General features: G+C 36.1%; 1 protein-coding gene across 2 annotated transcripts in view; it reads left to right on the top strand.

The window, feature by feature from the left end:
• Nucleotides 1-19,800, top strand: part of LOC105254943 — a 95,290-nt gene extending 75,490 nt beyond the window's left edge. The window contains exons 6-12 of one of the 2 annotated variants that reach the window (XM_025411312.1): nucleotides 12,201-12,314; nucleotides 13,805-13,938; nucleotides 14,376-14,526; nucleotides 14,974-15,305; nucleotides 16,040-16,258; nucleotides 16,427-16,529; nucleotides 16,866-19,800. In XM_025411312.1, coding sequence (XP_025267097.1) covers nucleotides 12,201-12,314; nucleotides 13,805-13,938; nucleotides 14,376-14,526; nucleotides 14,974-15,305; nucleotides 16,040-16,258; nucleotides 16,427-16,529; nucleotides 16,866-19,726 — 3,914 coding nt within the window. In that variant the 3' untranslated portion in view covers nucleotides 19,727-19,800. Of the gene's footprint in view, nucleotides 1-12,200; nucleotides 12,315-13,804; nucleotides 13,939-14,375; nucleotides 14,527-14,973; nucleotides 15,306-16,036; nucleotides 16,259-16,426; nucleotides 16,530-16,865 lie in introns of both variants that reach the window. The other variant, XM_025411311.1, reaches the window with a different exon arrangement.

Here is a 19,800-nt window from a genome sequence, read left to right as displayed (position 1 = left end):
TTGTTAACGCATTTCTTTCTTTCCCTTCGATTATTGCGTTATGTCCATAAATGGAAAAATATCAAACACATATTCGATTCTCGTGAAGGGTAATCATCATGAGGAGAGAAGTCAGGTATTTAAACATTTATAAATCTTCGTGCGAGGTACTCGAGAGGTATAAATCGATGTCGAAGTAACATTTAAGCGCGCGTGCATTCAGAATTGTCTAACAATGTACCTTAACAACCTGACAGCTTAATCTGTCTACGCGTAAGTGCCACGTGAGCAATAGAGGAAGAGTCGTGAGCACGTGAATAGTGGTGTCTATCGCGGTTCTTATCCATTGAATCGAATCGATGAAATTGAAAATGGGTATCGCGCGGTGCAATCAACGGCAGACTCTCTCGATTATCCCCTCGCTGGGAGAATTGCTCCCCGCGAATGATAATGGAACGCAAGACCGGTAATTTCTGCGATGAGAGTCCGCGCGATCTCCGCGTTTATTAAAGCAAACTCCATCTCATTCGGTCGTATATTACGATGCCCGTTCAATACCCGACGAACGTTCCACTGCGATCGTCCACTACTAGTATTTACCTATCTCGATGCTAATAATTATCTTGTTCCCTCCTCTAGAAATTAACCTTCCGCTATCTTGTGCTAACTTTTGTGATGTAAATAAGCTCGTGCAATTGCTATTTTATCACATATTTTATTTCTCATGTTACAAAGTGCTCTCTCTTATTATCTCATATTTTATTTCTCTGTTACATGTGTGTGCGGAGATATAAATAAAAAATCTTTTATTCATAAATAGTTTTTTTCTGTGAAAAACAAGCCTTGTTTTTTTCTTCATTACATGTATTTTTACTATTAAAGCATACAAGATTCTTTTATAATTGATTTTTTTTTATTCACTCTCAATTCGTGAATATAAACATCTTATAAATTAAGATTGATTTTTATTTAATTTTTTAAAAGTATTTTTAATAGTGAATAAAGGATTTTTACGATAAAAGCAAAATGTAATAAAAAATTTTACTATACATGTAAATGAAAATTATTTGAGTCATGTCATGTTTGGTGTAATTTGTCGCAAAAGTCAATTAAAATTAGTGTCAATTAAAATTACTTTAAAAAGTAATAAGCGAAAGACGAAAAAAAAATAAATTAAAAATATAAAAACTTTAGGGAAAGAGAAATTTTTTAATAATATTACATTATGAAAAAATATAAAGAAAAATATTATATTTAATATTATATATTAATATTAATATATATTAATATTATATATTAATATTATATTTAAAAAAAATAAAATTTAGTTCTTTTTTTTAACTTTCTTTTTCAAGAAACTTTACATTGTATCAGCAGCATCCGCTTCTTCCATTCGACGATCGCACGTGAATTTCTCTTATTTATCTTTATCAATTTATTATATTTCACTCGCTATGCAAACAGATCTTTGACACATTAAAAAGCAGAGACCGGACAGTCATCTATTATTAAAGTAAGCAAATCGTGAAAGTCTAACCGTACAGCTTTGTTGCATCCGTGAATTTGCATTTAGATTTCCTAACATCCTAAACAAGGATAAACGCGAAATGTGGGTAACCAGACAAGAAACACATAATTAGCTTCGTGCGAGCAATGATCATTTCATTCTCGCTTTGTCGCGCGTTTCTTGCGCCGTTTCGTGTTCTCGAGATAGGACACGAAACGCGTCGCGACCCTAATTTACCTGCCTACAGTTACCCTCGCTTCCTTCACAGACAAGTTGTACTTTACAAGAGAGATCCTTTCAAGCTCATGTTTAAGGTTCCGTTTATCTTGCCGGTTTGGGTCTCCTAATCAACGTAATAACGTGCTCGCTGAGCATTACATGTTACGTTCCGTGTAAGTGATGCTGCGACCATCGTTTCTGCCATGGATTGATCGCTAAACGGGCTGAAAACCGCGCACGACGCGTAGAAGAAGGTCCTCTGGCGCGTTTATTATTATGGTAATTTTTTCGCCGTTATCCTGAATTGCAGATACACAATTATAATTTTGTCGATGATGCGATTGTGGAGGGTAAACAACGGATCTATCGTTCAAGCGCATTTCCGCATTTTTTTTCACGGTTAAGAATGTCCCTTTTGCAAGTTTTACAACATTTATTCAGCGAATCTTTGCAAACTTTAAATACACGCTGTCAAAATGCATCGAATTCGCTATCTATATTTCGCGAATTTGTCATGATTAGAAATCTTTCAAGGATATCAAAGCAGCGAGATATTATAGAGTAATCACTATAGAGAACAATATTAATACTCATTCTTTATTAATTGATTAGAATTGCGATGCAATGTAAAATATTACAGGCAAATAAAGATGCAAATAAATCATTTTTTTAATAGAAAAAAAGAATAAATTAATTTTGTTATTATTGTTATTATTTTTTAAGTATAATATTATTCTTTTATATATTTTATTGAAATAATAAAAAAAATACAAATTTTTAACGTTTTTGAAATTTATCTTTTGAAAGAAATTTTAATCGATTTTTGCGACCAAACACGACATGCTTCCAATAATTTATTATACATCTAGAAAGCATCTAAATTATATTGTGTTTGATATCATTTAAACTACGCAGATATTTTATTAATCCATTAAAATTGTTTTTGGAAAAATAATGTAAAAAAAGAGTTAGTTGTTATATATACAATTATATAAAAGCTTTACATTCAAGAAGAGACTTATTTTAACAATATTTTTTAATGAAGATGTTAAAAATACATCTATTAAAAAAAACAATATTTTGAAAACAACGAGGCTTATTTTTTCACAAAAAACTATATATTATAAAAAAAAAACATTTAATTTTCTTTGCATTTACATCTCATGGTAACATTTTTGTCAGATTTTTAATTGTACGATGTTTTTTTTTTTCATAAAGCGATTGTATTATAATTCTTTGATTACAAGCATGCGATTCTAACCGTCTTCAGCTTCTATCGTCAAGAATACTTCGCGATTCACCGCTACCTCTCCTCTAAGCTTCAGGGTTCATTCTGAAGGGTCACGCGAAGATTCCACTTTGTGGCTCGTACATTTTGAGCGTTCTTGCTCGTCCGGAACCGCTCCAGTAATGATGCAATCGACGTGCAAGAGTACGTGTTTCCATGTTACATAGCGAAATCTAATCTTCGTAAGCATCACTTATGCATTTCATGTCTGGCACCTGCTGAGATCTTCACTATGCATCGCCACGTATGCATTTCGATTTGAACATAATGTCTTGCCGAAGAAACAATATCGCGCAATATTATATATGATGATGATGTTCCTTCTAAATGATAAATTTACATTTCCGTGGATTAAATATATAAAGTCTGAAAATCTGTAAAACGTGACTACTAAGATAAAAAATATAATATATGTTCTAAGATTTGATTCTATCTTCAGAGAAATTTTTAAAATATTTAACTGATTTTTTGGCTCTATTTGATTAATCCAAAACTTAAACAAAATTTATTAATGCCAATTAAGTTATTGTAAATTGCTATATATCTGGGCAAAGTATTTTAAATGTTTTACTTAATTTTAATTTGAAATTAGAAACAAATTTTAGAAACACATTGAAAAGAGGCAAATTAAATTTGCACGAGTTTCTCGTGTTTATAAAAAACATTTTATACTGTTGATCGGAATAGATTTTTTTATAGATTTTTCAATCAAAATCCATGATTTTTTTAAAACATCTATAAATCCATGATTCTTTTGAAACATCTTCCAATAAAATTCTAGAAATTTTTCTTTACAAGAGGTTGCGAGTTTTCAGCTTCAAAAAGATTCTAGCGAATTACCAATATCCATGTTGCGATGTTGCAAGAAAAATATGATAAAAGAACAGAGTAGTATATAATCGAGATAAAGGAAATCGAATGCACGCGGATACATCTTCGATCGTTTTGTACCGCTCATAAATTATCGTTCATTCCAGAGGTCCATCTCGGCAGATGGTCGGTATATTCATACAGATGTAGATTTTTTCATGGCTACAACGACGATTGTGCCGATCAAGGATCAGACAAGCGCATTTGCACCAGTGAATATTAATAGCCAAAAATTTAGAATGTCAAAGAATTTAGAAAGTCAAACAAATCATTTTTTTATTATTTTCTGAAAGTAATATAATATCTAAAGAATTGCCTTTCAAATTTTATTGAAAAATTCGCAAAATTATAGGATTATAAGATTTTAAATAAAAAGATAATGCATTTTCACAAGTGGGGCTACAAATCTTTAAACACATTTTTCTCTTAAATACATTTTCAAATTGATATAATGAATATCTTAAAAAATGGACTGCATAATTTCATCTCTTTTTAAATTAAAAGGAATACTATTTTGGTGGAAGTTATTAAAGTTAGATAGAATTAAAAAAATTAACAGTTATTACTTTTCTGATGTTCAAGAAATGAATAAATTTCAGCAAAATTGATAATGATATTACTTAATTATTATTCAATTATTACTTTTTCTAATAAAATTAGGTCCAATACTTTATACATACAGAATAAAATTAGGCCGAATGTATTTATTTCAGATAATTACACGAGTAAATCATATTGTCAAATTACATTTTTGAACATTAGTACGTCAGTATTTTTAAATCTTGAATATTTAGCGTTTTCTTATCAGTATGAACCTCTGTATGTAACATATTCAAAAATACATGGTGCGACAGTGCCTTCTCACGTAATTGTCTGAAATGAAAAAAACTCATTGTCAGTTTAATTTTATTCTATAGAATATATTTGGAATATTGAACCTAATTAGAATCTAAAAAATTAATATTTGATATTCTTCTGATATTTTTAATTATTGAAAAAATTTCAACAAAGTTGGAGTATAAAATTTTAAAATGAGATACTCTCTATATTTTATTTTTTAATTCTTTCTAATAAAATTAAATTTAGCACATTATAATATTCTGCAAAAAATCCTACAAAATAAAATTAGATTAATTTATTCATTTCAGACAATAATTGCGTACCATCGAATTATGTATTTTCAAACATATTACGTGCAAAAGCTTATATTGATTAAAAAAGAGCTAAATATCTGAGATTTAGAAATACTGTTTGAACATCAATAAGATATATGTAAACGCCAAGAAATCAATTTGTAATATTCTTCAAAAAAAATTTTTTAATTATCAATTTTTTATATGTTTTAAATTATCATTTTTTTATATTGCTAGAATAGACTGGGCCCTTAATCGCATATAACATATTACCAATAATTGCATTGCAATTAAAAAGTGATAATGACAAGATTGCGATTCCAATGTGACGTAACGACGAACATCAAGAAAGAAGAGAGACTTCGAGATATCATGCTCATTGTAGCAAGAGGTGTCTTAAATCATCGAGATGCTAAGATGCGAGACGAAAATCGCGATCTAAGAGACAGAGCGATGATATATTGTATGACGTTTGTATTGAAGATGAATTGAAGATGAATTGCAAAACGGTATCCAGGAAAAATCGAAGCTCCGACGAATTAAATTTTATTCTCTCGTCCATTCTAGTGTAAAGTTGAATTTAAAAAAAGAAACATACATCGTCGCATAATTAACTCTTATACTTGATTTATCATTTGCGTCTGCAACATTGGCTACACCTCTATTGAACAATAAATTTTTACGCGCGAGATAAGGAATTAAATGCGCAAATAATTGCGCGACGATTTATGATCTTTCACGAGAAACGAAATACACGTAAATTATTTGAATGTCGCAAATGGGTTATAAATAGCGCGTCGTAGGTGCGTCGAGAGGTAATCACAGGTAAAGGGAAGAGGATGAGAACGAGCACAGTGTGTGATGATTTCTGGAATTTTCGTTCTCAGGCTGTACCGATGCAACTAATGTGCGAACAAACATCGCGATGAAGCATCTGTCATATTTATTTATCTCCGCCTATACTGACGTAAAGATATTACATTGTGTGACATTTGATTTTTAGATCTACAGGAATGAAGAGTGAGTGATTTCAAAGTGATTGTTGCCTTTCGATCTGATTGTTGCGTTTCCCTATAAAAAAAAAATTATTCCGCTCATAATTATTCTCGTCTTTCTAGTGATATTAATTAATATTATTAATATTATTAATATTATTAATATTATTAATATTATTAATTAGTTAATATTATTTAAAGTGGAACGGAGGGAAAGAGGGGAAGATGCAAAGAGATCAAACCTGTTTCCCTTGTTTTATCACCGATAGATGCACAAGATTGATAAAGCGGAGACTTACGTACAGTACCGTAAATTCTGTGCGGCCAATATTCATGGGAACCACGGGAAAATATCGTTTTACCTAATGACTCAATGTCATCGCGCACGCATTAGAATCCAACATTCTTTCGCGAAGAAATTGCGAGAATTGATTGGGGGTCGTTATAAAGGAAAATCAACGTTCGCGGAGAGGTTCAGCCCTCACGACGAGCCTTTCCCAAGCTGGTGACTTGAATGCCTGTGCACGTCTGAACGTCGCAACGTGGTCCACAAAGATACCTCTCGATCAATGAGCCGAGACTCTATTAACACACTTGCTGTCGCGTTGCGGCTCCCAATCGTCATCGGCGATAAATATTACTCACGGTGACTGTTACTTCGGTGCGTTGCTTTGAATAACAAATAGGTCTTTACAGGAAAGAAGGAGACTTTCAAGCGTTTTTTTCTGCTGAACGAATCACCCGTTCCACTTTGCCGACGAATTTCTTCGAGCAAGATTCGAAATCAGCTGTTCGAATTAGCTGTGTTTTTTTTATTTTGGAGAATTTCCGCCCTTAAATTAATCAATCTCTCTAGCTGCTATATTTTTAAGGAAGCGTTGTAGAGCTATCTTATTGCTCTTTGACAATTAGTTGGTTTCGCAAAATACGAGATATTCTAGAATCCAAATGGGACCCACGTTGGCTTCCTCGGGGTCAAACGCGTGACTCTTTCCAAGCCTACGCGTGCCTGTTTTGCAAGCAATAAATAAGCGATTCGTGAAGATAACTTGCCACCGATGGCAGCGGAACCGAGAAAGCAAGCGTGCTTGGCATTTAGTTGGCATCGACGCGCCGGTAGAAGAAGTACCGCAAGAAACAATGAGCCGGATTTCTCCTCGGAGAGAGAAAGGCAGACGATCTCGTGGTACACGATCCGACTTCTGCTTCTGGACGTTCTTAACTTTGACAGCTTGCTTTATCTTCCCTGTCGCAGAAGCGAGCTTCAGGTCCGTTTCTTTGCATTTGTAAAAAGTTACTGAAGGAAAAGCAATGTGATGTCGCAAGTGATCTAGAAAAAATTCTCAGTTTGTTAACTTAACTTTTGGATATTACTTTCAAGGGCAATAATTAAATCTTTGTGCTTGAGAAAAAATGTCTATATTTTTTTCAACGATAATAGGAGAAGATACCCTCCAAGTATTACTTCATCAAAAGATACTTGGAGATTTCGCGACTCGATTAAACGAATGACACCGCAATCTTTCTCATGTGTCAATTCCAGCAACAGGTGTCAAGGCCGATCGGTAGCCGGAAGCTGGCGTTCGTCAGCTTGAATGATAATGATTTGCCGTAGTTACATAGTTAGGATTCTTTCGTGACGCATGATGCGTCAGAAGTCGGGATACATCAGGGATGTTTGCAGATTGAAAACGTAATGCTGGAATTTCTCCGCGTTATCATGTACATTCGACGAGGCTCGGCTGCAGATTATTACGGAAATTCAGAGAATCATTAAATTGATTCTCCGCGGAAGATAATTTACGGCTTTAGCGAAATTGCACGATCGCGAAATTGGTTGAGTTCGAGGCGCGTTCCAACGGAATGCCAAGATTTGAATGGGTCGTTAAGAAAACGTCCAGTTCGTTTATTCTTCAGTGTTTTCTCGTCTGCTGTCACCGGTTTATAATCGATGATCTTACGCAGATGCGTAATACATTGCACGCTCAAGTTCGCAATTATCATCAGGAAACGCAGAAGAATCTCGCTAACCAAGTACGTTAAACCAAGTATGTTAAACTAATTTGCTGATTATCCCATGATTATCGCCGCGTGTCATCGAGCAGTAAAATCTGCTTCGATATAGTTAACATTATATGTAGTTTCATATACACACATTATTCATATATATATTTTTATATTACTTCAGAGATCTCAATAACTCGAGATGTAAAAGAAAACTAAATGTTTTATTTTATAAACATTTTTTCATAATTTTATTTTTTTTTCTCACACATATATGCATTTTTTTATAACATCTGTACTATCATTAAATGTCTTATAATCGGTTTCCTACATTCATTCGTAATTAACGAATGTAAACATTTGATAAATTAAAAACTAATTCTTTTTTATTTTTTTAAAAACAATTTTAATGGATTAAAATGGATTAACTTTTTAATTTTCTTTATTGTATTAATAAGAAATATTTATGAAAAAATATATTATTATATTTAAAAATATTATATGATTATTAAATATTATATGAAGACATAAAATGATAATTTTGAGATATGCCTAAGTACGCTGTATTTCAATACTAATTAATAAGTTATGACATTATGATTATTCATGATACCGGTATTTAACGCTGCGATATTCTTCTACTTATTACGTTTTAGATACAGAATTACACACAGACCTCTTATAATTTGTTACAATCATATGCGAACTCGCGTGTATTAATTCATCAACCATATCGTATATATTGTTAGAAAGTTACTAAAACTGTGAGTAACTATTATTTTATAGTGAGTAAATAAAATAATTTTTTTAACATTAGTTTATAGTTCAAGAGAAATATATATTTGTGAATTTTTTAAACATAATGACAAAGAGTCGGAAATTCGATTGGATAATTATTCAGAAAATTGCTGAAACTAAATTATAACTTTCTCCCTATTAATTTCATGAGGATTACATCGAGTAGGATTATATACCTAAAACTCATTAATTTTAATTTAACGCCTCGTTGGCTATGCAAATTCAAATGGTCGTTCCATTTCGAAAATAGATATCATTAAATCGAATTTTCGGCCCTTTTCATCATGTTTATCTTTACAAATTCGTAGGAAATGTACACCTTTTGCGTCATGCGATAATAAAAATAACGGTCTTTTTCTACAAATGTGTGCGTTTAATTTATATCATTCCGTCAACTCGCTATAAAATAACAGCTATTTAGTTTCATCAACTTCCTAATGGTCACCGACATATACAACCTCTAATTAATTATTTCAATATTGGTGGAGAGAAACATGCGAGAAACATCGCAAAAAAAATACGGAAAGTATACGGGATCTGTATGCACGACTGACTGCAAGCAACTGAGCCTTATCGAGGCCTAGCGCGATCGTGGGTCAGCGAGATGACATTATCTATCACCCGGTCCATAGAGAACCGGACGCCACATCTAGTTTGGTAGATTCGTCGTCGTCTTATGCCGGAAGGGTCAGAGTTCAAATGCGATCAGGATTCGCAGTTGCTGACCCTTGCTCGCGTGGAGCGAACTCGACGATCGTTAATCAGCTGATCGTTATCCGACCCCGTAGAATACGGGAGTGTAAGTAGCCGTAAATCGAGAATCGCGACTGTTGCTATTAATTAGACTTAACTTCTCTTAGTCAGTTTTCTATCTATTTAATCATGCTAATTTTTTTATTTAAAAAAATAATTTAAAATATATTATTATTCAGAAAGGAATAATTTAGAGAATTTATTCGATAGGGACTTCATAAATCATTTTTCTTTATTGCTTTTATTCTGTCATTGTTTCTTGCGAAATCGACACTTTTCTATTCCCAAGATTTTGATCTTTTTAGTTTATTTTATAAATTTTTTCATTTTTTTTTATTTTGAATATATCAAATATATTGAAATATATTTTTCATATTTTTTTTATCTCTTACATATTTAATTATATTTTGATTTATCATTTACATGTTTAATTTGGAAAGAAGAAAAAGAGAGAGGGAAAAAAAGAAAATTTTAAATGTTTTCACTCGATTATTTTTTTTAAATGATGCAGTTATAAAATAATGTTTCGAATAAAAGTTTATTTAAGAAGCTCAAATAAAAGTTCATTTTATTTAAGAAGATCTATAAAATATATAAATTACATAAAAATTTTGAATTATTTTTTTTTAAATAGTTGATAAGAGTTTTCATTGGAAAAACATTTTGTTTTTCCGCTCATATATATATATATATATATAATATATATTTTATATACATGTCCTATGTGCATTATATGCACGTAAATTGCAAAGGACAATTTATGATGTGTATTTCGTGGAATTAAGTTATCCTCGAGCAAGGAGTAGAGAAAATTTAAATAATACGTCGCGAAACATCTTCGTAAAATAAGTGCGCGTTATCGCGACAGCGACTGCAATTGTGCGAAAAGTTATTGTCCGACATGGACATTTTCGGACATCGTCACTCGTGCGAAAACGCCGATATATAATTCATAAATGATCGGCGGCCGGTTACGGGGCTTTAATATGGAGAATATAAATTCGCAGCGCGCAAACGGACTCCGTTCGACCATCGAACAGGTTCTCCGAACGTTCCTTTACCTCTCGCCATGCTGTATAATTAAATCCGATAGACCTTACTCGTCGGGAACTCACCGATTTATCGCGCTCTTTATCCAATAATGTACAATGTAAATTAGAAATTGCAAAAACATACACAACCACTCGCCAAACATTACGCGCCGCGCGAAATTGGAGGGTATTGAATTTTATGTTCGTTTCGCGACGAGCATCGATACCGAAGATTAATTCGAGGAAGGCGTTTGCATAATCAAATATGCGGTTAACCGAATTTGTGAACTCGGACTTTTGAGAGACTGGTAATAAATACTCGTCGATTAGCATCTCCCTTTTCTGCGAAGTCGAACTTAATATAAAGTCACAGATGCGACTATGCATGAGGCTGTATTTCACAATGCGAATAAATATCATATAAAATTTTTCTGCCTTATATTGCGAATATTAAATATAATATTAAATATTAAATATAATATTAAATATTAAATATAATATTAAATATTAAATATAATATTAAATATTGTTTTTATGTTACATGTAAGTAGAATGCTATCATTTCAATTTTTCTGACAATAGATTCTGACTACGCAATGATTGTGACTTGAAGCGAAATCTCTCTCAAGTTTTTTAATATTTAAAAAGAATAATAATTTTTTAAATATTTTTCATCAAAGAATATAATCAATTTTTTTTTAGAAAGAGAGAGATTGACGGAAAAATGGCAAATATTTCTTTTCTATTTCGAAGCGAAGATTACCGCGTTCCCTTACATGCAAAGTGCCCTTGCATGCAACTGCTATTATAAAAATTCGATAATAAGCTGATTATAGTGCACCTTTTCAAAGACACCTTGTTATGCTGTCTCCTGACCGTGATTTTTCTCTCTGTTGAAAAAAAAAGAAATGCTCGATACATTTTGCGCGATATCCCTCTCGCGGAATTCGCATTCGTGTTTTTCCCCGGGGTCCGCGAGATTTTCGGTATAAGCTGAAGATACTCTCGCGCAATTTATTCAAATGAGCAAAACGCACGGCTATTTGGCCGGGGACGATATTTTGCCCTAAATTATAAGCTGTCTCGCCAAAATTGTTGGGTAAAATGAACATGCACGATTGCGCAGAAAAAAGTAATCATCATCGTCAGAGACACCTTAATTCTGTATTTTTACGAAAAATATTTGTTTCGAGAGTTTACAAACTTTTTTGTTCAATTATGATTTGTATAATCTATTCTATTTTCTTATTCTATTCCTTGCCACTGCGTCAACGAATTGCATGCAAGATTTATTTGATGTTTTATTAATAAATTAAAACATAATAAAACATAATAAATTAAAACATAATAAATTAAAAACATTTATTAATAAAAGATTTATTTGGTGTTTTATCAATTTTATTTAATTTCTCGATATAAGATATATCATACTTATATATCTTCTTTCAAAAATAAAGACTGAACAAATTGATATTCATGTATTAAGGCTTAAGCACTCCACGATTGTTCTAACAATCTATTTTATTAATTGATGCAATAGATGGCATAAAAGTTTATTATAATTTGCACGAGTACTTTTTTATAGTTGCTGAAAAAAATCTTATATTTTTTTTATATTTTTAGAGTGCAACGTTGCGGGATTTGTCAGCAACAACGGTTACGTGGAGAGAGTACCGTATGTCTTCCTTCCACAGCGAGGACAGATAATATATCCGCAAGCAGAGATTCGCTTTGAAGGTAAATTCTTACTAAACGATTCTGCAGCTTGAGCACTAATTATGTAGTTCGACGGGATAAATATTCTTTTACTGTATAAGAATAAATTAAAAATCCAGATTACTCTAGCAGTATGAAAAATTAATAAATGTTAGGAAATTTCTTCTCAAAAATATTAGAAATTGATCTTTTTTTTAGATTTTTTTTATTTTATTGATGTTTAAACAATAAATCAGTATTTTTAAATCACGAATATTTAGCTTGTTTATTCAATATTTTGATTTTCAAGTAATAGATGAAATTTCAGCAAATTGAAATATCTAATTTTTAAATGACACCACTTTGTTATTTTTCAATTAATAACTTTTTTAAAATTTTTATGAAGAATATTAAATATTGATCTTTTTGGTGTTTTACATTATTATTTATATTTAAACAATTAATATTTTTAAGTCTTAGATATTAGCATTTTTTATTCAATACGAACCACTGCTTTAAACTGACACTATTTATTTTTTTTATTTTTTTCTGAAATTATGTTCAGTATTTCAAAAAATCTTACGAAATAAAAACCTAGATTGAATTTCTTTATTTTAGACAATTACATGAAAAAAACAGAATATCATAATTTTAAAAAATCAATACAGAAAATAATAAGTGTCAAATCAAAACTTATATACTTAAATTAACGCGTTCATTGTTTCGTATATACACAACAATTGATAATCTTCTTAGAAGAATTTAATAATTTTAAATTTCAACAATATTCTAGTCTTATTTTAATATTGTAATTGTCACTTCAAGAATATCTAATTATCTAATTCTACTTTAAGAAAATTATAATCCTTGATTTAAAAATGTTATTTTCTATCTAACATTGTTTCTTTTCCATTCAAGGAAATCTTAAATCATAGGAATATATTTGATTGAACTATATAAAATGATTTCATTCAAGTAAGCATTATTCGAGCAATTATATTTTTCTTTAATTAACGCAATATAATTTCATTTCGAGATTTCCATGTTAAAACTAAATATATTTTCAAAATAAGAAATTCAAAATAAGATGTCCTTTTTTTCTGTGTATGTACTAATTAAATATGAATAAAAATATAATGAAAACATGAAAATGATCAATTTCAAATATTCTTCAAAACAATTTTCAAAAAATCAGTCATCAATTTTTCGTACTAGACTGAGACTCGTAATAAAATTGAATTATATTCAACACAAACAAAACATCATTTAATTTTGTGTGCAAAACAAAATGTAACTGGCATTAAAAGGAGAGAAGTAAAGCAAATCGATAGCAGTTGCATATTTTTTCTCTCCATTTTCAAGAGAAGAAGCGAAACACGAAAGTCTAGAGTACAGCCTTCATAAAAATTCTCTTTACGCGCTTCTCTCCGGAGAAGAGCCCCGTTGGCGTTCATTTCGCTCATTATCCCTCGCCTCGTTTCGCTCGCTGACGATCGCTCTTAACACGGACATAAATTACCTTCCGAAACTAGGTGTGACCACTCCTGTATGCGGGATCGCCGGTGCCCAGCAATTGGGGAGGGTGGGATGGTCCGAACTGAGGAACCTTTCCGACACCGAGCCGCCCTTCAGATTGTTCCGGGACGAGGGCAGGACATTCCTCCAGGTCGGTGGGAATTTTTCACATGACTTATTACTCCGTCATTACAGCGCAAGATCGTAATTAGTCGCGTAAATAGCGACGGATGATAGCTGGTCCAGGAGAGAAGTATGACATTTATGACACCAAGCTGAGCCAAGATTGCCGATTCGGTATCAGCTGCGACACCGATTGGTAATGATGCAAAACGGGAAGCTTCAACGGCGCCGATGGTGCCTTCAATTACCGTAATTAGCTCGCGCTCGAGGGGAAAAGAGAGAATTTCCTAATTCGATCTAATTTTCATTTTATACACTTGACTGGTTTTACTACTTCCTTCTGTATTTTATATATATCGAACACGCGAACCCATCTCGCGATAAATGCGGAATAATGTGTTCGAAGCTCGTGTGACGTAATCTTCGAATTTACACCATCGTTACTATTTTGATCGATTATTCTAGTGGATCGGCGAGGCCGGATTAAGAGATGCTGCTGAAGGACGAGTCGTGACGGCCAAATTAGTCTGCAGAGACGCGTCACCCAAGTCGACGTTCAGCGGCGTTTTTACACCGTGCGTGGCCTTTAGAGTGGCTGGTTCACCGTCCAAAAATAGTACGTATTTATGAGTACATTTTATGAAACGTTACATTAATATTTCTCGAATATTTCTCATTTTATTTGCTGGAAGGGTCTCTTATAATTTCTCTTCTTCTTATTTTGTCTTGTCTTTCAACATGGCCTTCTGCCATCGGTTGCTTTCTTTTCTTGAAAGATAAAAGTCCACCTTCCTTTCCAATACTTAGTTGGTCTCCCCGAGTGTCCTTTTATTTTAGGGTATTTTTTACGGCCCATCTGAAATCCTCTTCCAATATATTTTATATGTGTTCTTAAAATTTACTCTCATTTCCTGAAATAAAAGTCGGATTCACATGATTTAATTTTTTATTATTTATGATCGAATAAATACTGCGATTATTTATTAATGAAGATACTTTAAGCGATGATTCAGACTTTTTAAGAAATGATCCGTGCTAAAAATACTTTTCTTTCCCATGACAGACGTCCGCGAAGTGATGTTCGCATCGACATCCCAAGTGTCTCAAGGTCTATCAGCTACGGAATACATCGCCATTGGTCTCTCTTCCGTTATCTTAGCTCTCATATACGTAGCCAGCGTATCGTTATATTTACACAGCAGAAGGGCGAAGAGAAAATCCATCGAGGAGGCGAACATCACTCTCGACGGCGGTCGAGATGGCGGTGGATTGGTCAAGAATAATCCGTTGCTGGCCGCTACGAGACACTTTGAGAGCGACACGAATAGCGGACTTACCGAGAGTGATTTGGGCGATGATCTGCCACCCAGCGATAACGAACAGGGTTTCGAGAACGTAAGTAAGCTGTCAATTTTTTTTCCCACCTTGTTTCACCTCGAGCAATTATTTTATCCGAAAGAATTGCTCTGCAAAGTACACAATAAAAGTATATTCATACATAAATATATTTGTTTTTTACACAATCGAGAATCACGAGCAATTTTAATTAAGAGAAGTGCCAGGAGGAGATTGTAGATAGATTTGTTCTATCGCGTAATTGGACGGTAGCTTGTACACGTCGAGGAGATGTTACGTGTTTATTGAAATGCAGACGAAATTATTCGGTTATCTCTTCGGGATTCGCGGCATCTCTCTCTCGAGTGCAGATACCATTCATCTTCGCCGGATCACCGCGCGCGTTTAATAACGCATCCAATTAGCGCATTAGTTTTGCGCTCCGTTAGTCCGTGCCATCCCAACTAGGCGAGGTGCATCCCACTTTTACACCGTACCGCTTGTCGGAGTATCACGCACTACGTGATTTCAGTGCGTTCTGCGAACCGCTACCACCTGGCACGATTCTTTCTTTCCTCAAACAGTCGAAATGTGGTCGCGTTTCATTCGAAGAATCAGTCTTTAGATAATTTCGAATCGATCGATATCGATTAATCGCGCGAATTTGAAGAATTCAGTGCGAGAGAAGATCGGATTCATAATTTTGCGAGGTTCCCTTTCAAAGTATATGAAGTATAAAAAGCTACCCGACTTGCGAATCTCTCGATTGACAGTAGATATACCTCTTCCAGCAGATAACGTCCGCGATCGTTCATCCACACTGCGTGTATCTGGAGCAATCGGAAGGGCTCTTCTCTTCGGGTTCTATTCTGGGCGAGAGGCTGCCGGAAGAGGATGTACGGGTCGTGGAGACGGCTGACAACCCGCATCAGCAGGATGTACCGGTTCTTCCAGGTGCTCAACGGAGGAAGCTATACTTCAATCCCGCGTACTTCGATCGACAGCTATTGCTGGTGAGTTGCTTAGTGGAATGGTGAAGGAAAGTTGCTTATTTTCCATTCGCGGGTTTAACGTTTTCAAACTCGATGTTTTATCAATGGCACCTCCGAGGTCTATTCGATTCGTCTACGTCTATTTGACCAGCGACAAGATAATTTGAAAGCAGCCTGGCATTTTTTTAGGCCCCACCTCCGGCCGCTATCGAGTTCCTGCTCAAAATCCGAGAAGTTATTTCCATCGCCAAGCACAAGATGGCTGCGAAAAGATTCGTTCCTACTCTCAACGGTGAGTCTTGAAAAAAACAGATATCATGTCCTAAATAAATGAAAAAAATAGAGCAATCTTTAACAAATATAAGATATATTAAAAGATATTTTAAAAGAAAATGATTAGGAATATATATTAGAAATATAAGATATATTAAATAATTAGGAATATATATTGATTAGGAATATATATTAGAAATGTAAGATATTAGAAGATACTTTAAAAGAAAATGATTAGGAATATCTCATGAGATAGGCTTCTGAAAATTATGTATCTTTCACGACTTATAATTAAGAATAATTAACTTTTTCCTTTTTCATTTCATCATTACTGACAATGGTATCTGACACATAGGTATTCCGGAAGAAGAGAGCAATTCCGAGCGATGCGAGTCGGCAAAGTCGAGCAAACATCAGCAGAGGGTGACGCCAAACTCCGCTCAGGATGGTTCGGTCGCGAAATCGCGCAGATCCCAACGATGCACCGGGTGTCCCGGATGTAGCAGCGATTCCCCTCGACAGCTGCCCGCGCTCCCTGTGCCGGATTTGCCGACCCATGGTGAAAGTAAAGTGCGTGCCTGGCTGGAAGACGTGCGGCCGCCACGACACAGCTGGCGAGACGCCGAGGACACGCGCAGGAATTTCCAGGAGAACGCGCGGACATTCGCCAGGAACTTGGAGTATCTGAAACAGTTGGCGAGACGCGACTTTGTCGATCCGGACGATCGCGCGAGTCTCGCCGGCAAATCGATATCATCGTGGAAGGACAATCCGCCGATGTTGAAGACCTTCCAGAATATCACTGTTAAAAGTGAGATTCTCGGGAACGACGACCGTCATAGCGTGTCCAGGCGATCGACCAGGTCCATGTTCGACAAGTCCGAGTACGATCGTTACGGTCGCGGCAAGCGCATGAACGGAACGCCGTTTCAATTCACCGCTGGCGATGACGCGATAAACGCCAAAGTCCGCAAAGCCATCGAGAATTCCTTTATCAAGCAGATGGAGGAGAGCGCAGCCATAGAAAATGAGATAAAGGAGAGCGCGAAGGACGATAAGAATAGCAAGAGCGAAGACGAGAAATCGGCGAAGACGGAAAGATCGTCGTCCAGTAACACTGAAAAATCCGAGAAACCGAAATTACAGCTGCAGAACAATTCCGCTCCGAAGAGATCGAGGAAGTCGAAGGCGCCGAGCGCACCACCATTGAGGAAAAAGGAACTTCCGGACATGATCAACGAACTACCTGGTGCGAAGAACACCGCGAAACGTATCATGGACGCCGTGATACGCGAGATGGTGGATGTAAAAGCGTTGGATCATCATCACGTGAAGTCAACCGATTGCGCGACAATCGGGAATTATGAAGTGGACAGTCTCGAGCGTTCCAAATGTAGCAGCAAATCATCGACATCGCCCGATCAGTCAACGGACAATCAATCGAGTCCGGCTCTGTCGACGGCGTTGCCCATGGACGAAGAATTGACGATGCAAAACGCCGTCATCAATACTCGTACCGGTGAGATGACCCTGTCGAAACTTAATAACCAGATCCTTATCCAAAGAAACTGCTACAACAGCTTACCAGAACTGATCAGCAATCAGCGATCGGAAGCGTATTCGCTGGTAAGTGAGGTCTACGTGAATGACGGTTATGCCAGTCCCGCCTGCAGCGACGACAGTGGTCCGGAGATCCAGTACGAGCCGGAGAATCCGGGCCATTTGACCATCAGAGTGCAAGACTCACCTGAGAATTATGTTAAGCTTGATGAGTCCGAGTACGAGCCGGATACTCTTGATCGGAAGCCGATGAAGCTTCGAATCAATGACGACATGCAATACGAACAGACAGATATGGTTAACGAGGTTTTTGTAGACTCGTTGGAGCGACCGGCACAAATCCTGCTGAGGAGCAAGGGCAGTTTCCGCGACGATAGTTCCTCCGCAGCGCGACAACGCTGCTGTCATGGGAGTCTGCGAGAAATTTACGAGGCGAAGCTTAAATCGAATGTGAAGGAATCGCACTCGATCACACAAGGTCATAGTCACGATTCCAAATGTCGAATAAACGGCGATTCGAGTGATGATATTCTATCGTGGAAGAAGTGCAAGTACCTGACGCCAGATAGTAGACAAGCGAAAAGACAGCGGAAACCGCATAATCAGCCGGACGTGGTACCATTGCCGCCCACGGAAGAGATCTATCAACGACCGAAGCCACCGCGACGCGTCGAGGACGCGAAACTTTTACTGCCGCCGCCGCCATCGCCGTCAAAAAACGTCTGGGACAGGAGACCTGTCGAAGCGGGTGACCCTACGGCCAGCAACGGCGCTCCTGTCCCGAAACTCAACGAATATCATGTAGGGAACCAGACGTGTCTCTGCGCGTCACAAATTCAACTTGTCGACGACATGGCGACCGAGTACGAGTCTTATAGTGAGAAAGACGTCGCTTTAATGGGGTTGACGTTCCTCGACGAGATGATAGACGACCATACCGTGACGAATGGCTGCAGGGATTGTCCATGCGAGACGCGAATCGAGGTCGAAGATTCCGAAGACAGGTACAGGTTTTATGAAGACCAGATTAACGTCGAAGAGGAGAGGCCTGCCACAAGTTTCTCGCATCACAGAAGCTCCGCGAAGACTAGGACTCGATCGTGGAGCATCGATGGACATCGCCGGGGAGATCAAGACAGATTAATCAGCAGAGCGCAGAACGGTTCCAGAACGCGACAATTGATGATGGGTCTCTCGAGGAGTTGCGATTCCAGTGCGAGCAACATGATGATACCGCTGGTGGCGGACAATCGACGCGGCCACGTCAAGGTTGAAGACAGCGGCTATCTCAGTAGCACCGACAGCAACGGCTCTCGCAAGCGATTATTGCGACACGAAGTGAGCAGCGTATCCGAGGAGACCGACGAGACCGAGTCGGTGTGCGATGGTGCCGAAAGTGAGAGCGGTGCTGAAAGCATTGGCACTGACAGCGTATTCTTCGGCAACTTTCGCAAACTGTCGGAGATGTCCAAGAGCGCCGACTCTGGTGTAGACCTGGACGGGAAGAATCCTTTTCCGTATTATCAGTTTTCCAACGCGAGGAACGAGGCCACGATGGTCCTGGAGAGAGCCAATTTCAGCGCTAGTGACAGCGAGACTGAGAGCCTCGTCACCGTCCTGCCGCCCTGTAACAGCCAATGCAGTTTGATATCATAACTGAAGTGCCTTCACATTTTAAGTAGATGGAAAATTCTTCAAAGATCCGCCGGAAGATCTATTAAGAGTTTACT

The sequence above is a fragment of the Camponotus floridanus genome, unplaced genomic scaffold (assembly GCF_003227725.1).
Source record: "Camponotus floridanus strain SB8 unplaced genomic scaffold, Cflo_v7.5 scaffold39, whole genome shotgun sequence".
Classification (NCBI taxonomy): domain Eukaryota; kingdom Metazoa; phylum Arthropoda; class Insecta; order Hymenoptera; family Formicidae; genus Camponotus; species Camponotus floridanus.
This window is presented reverse-complemented; position numbering and strand designations above follow the sequence as displayed.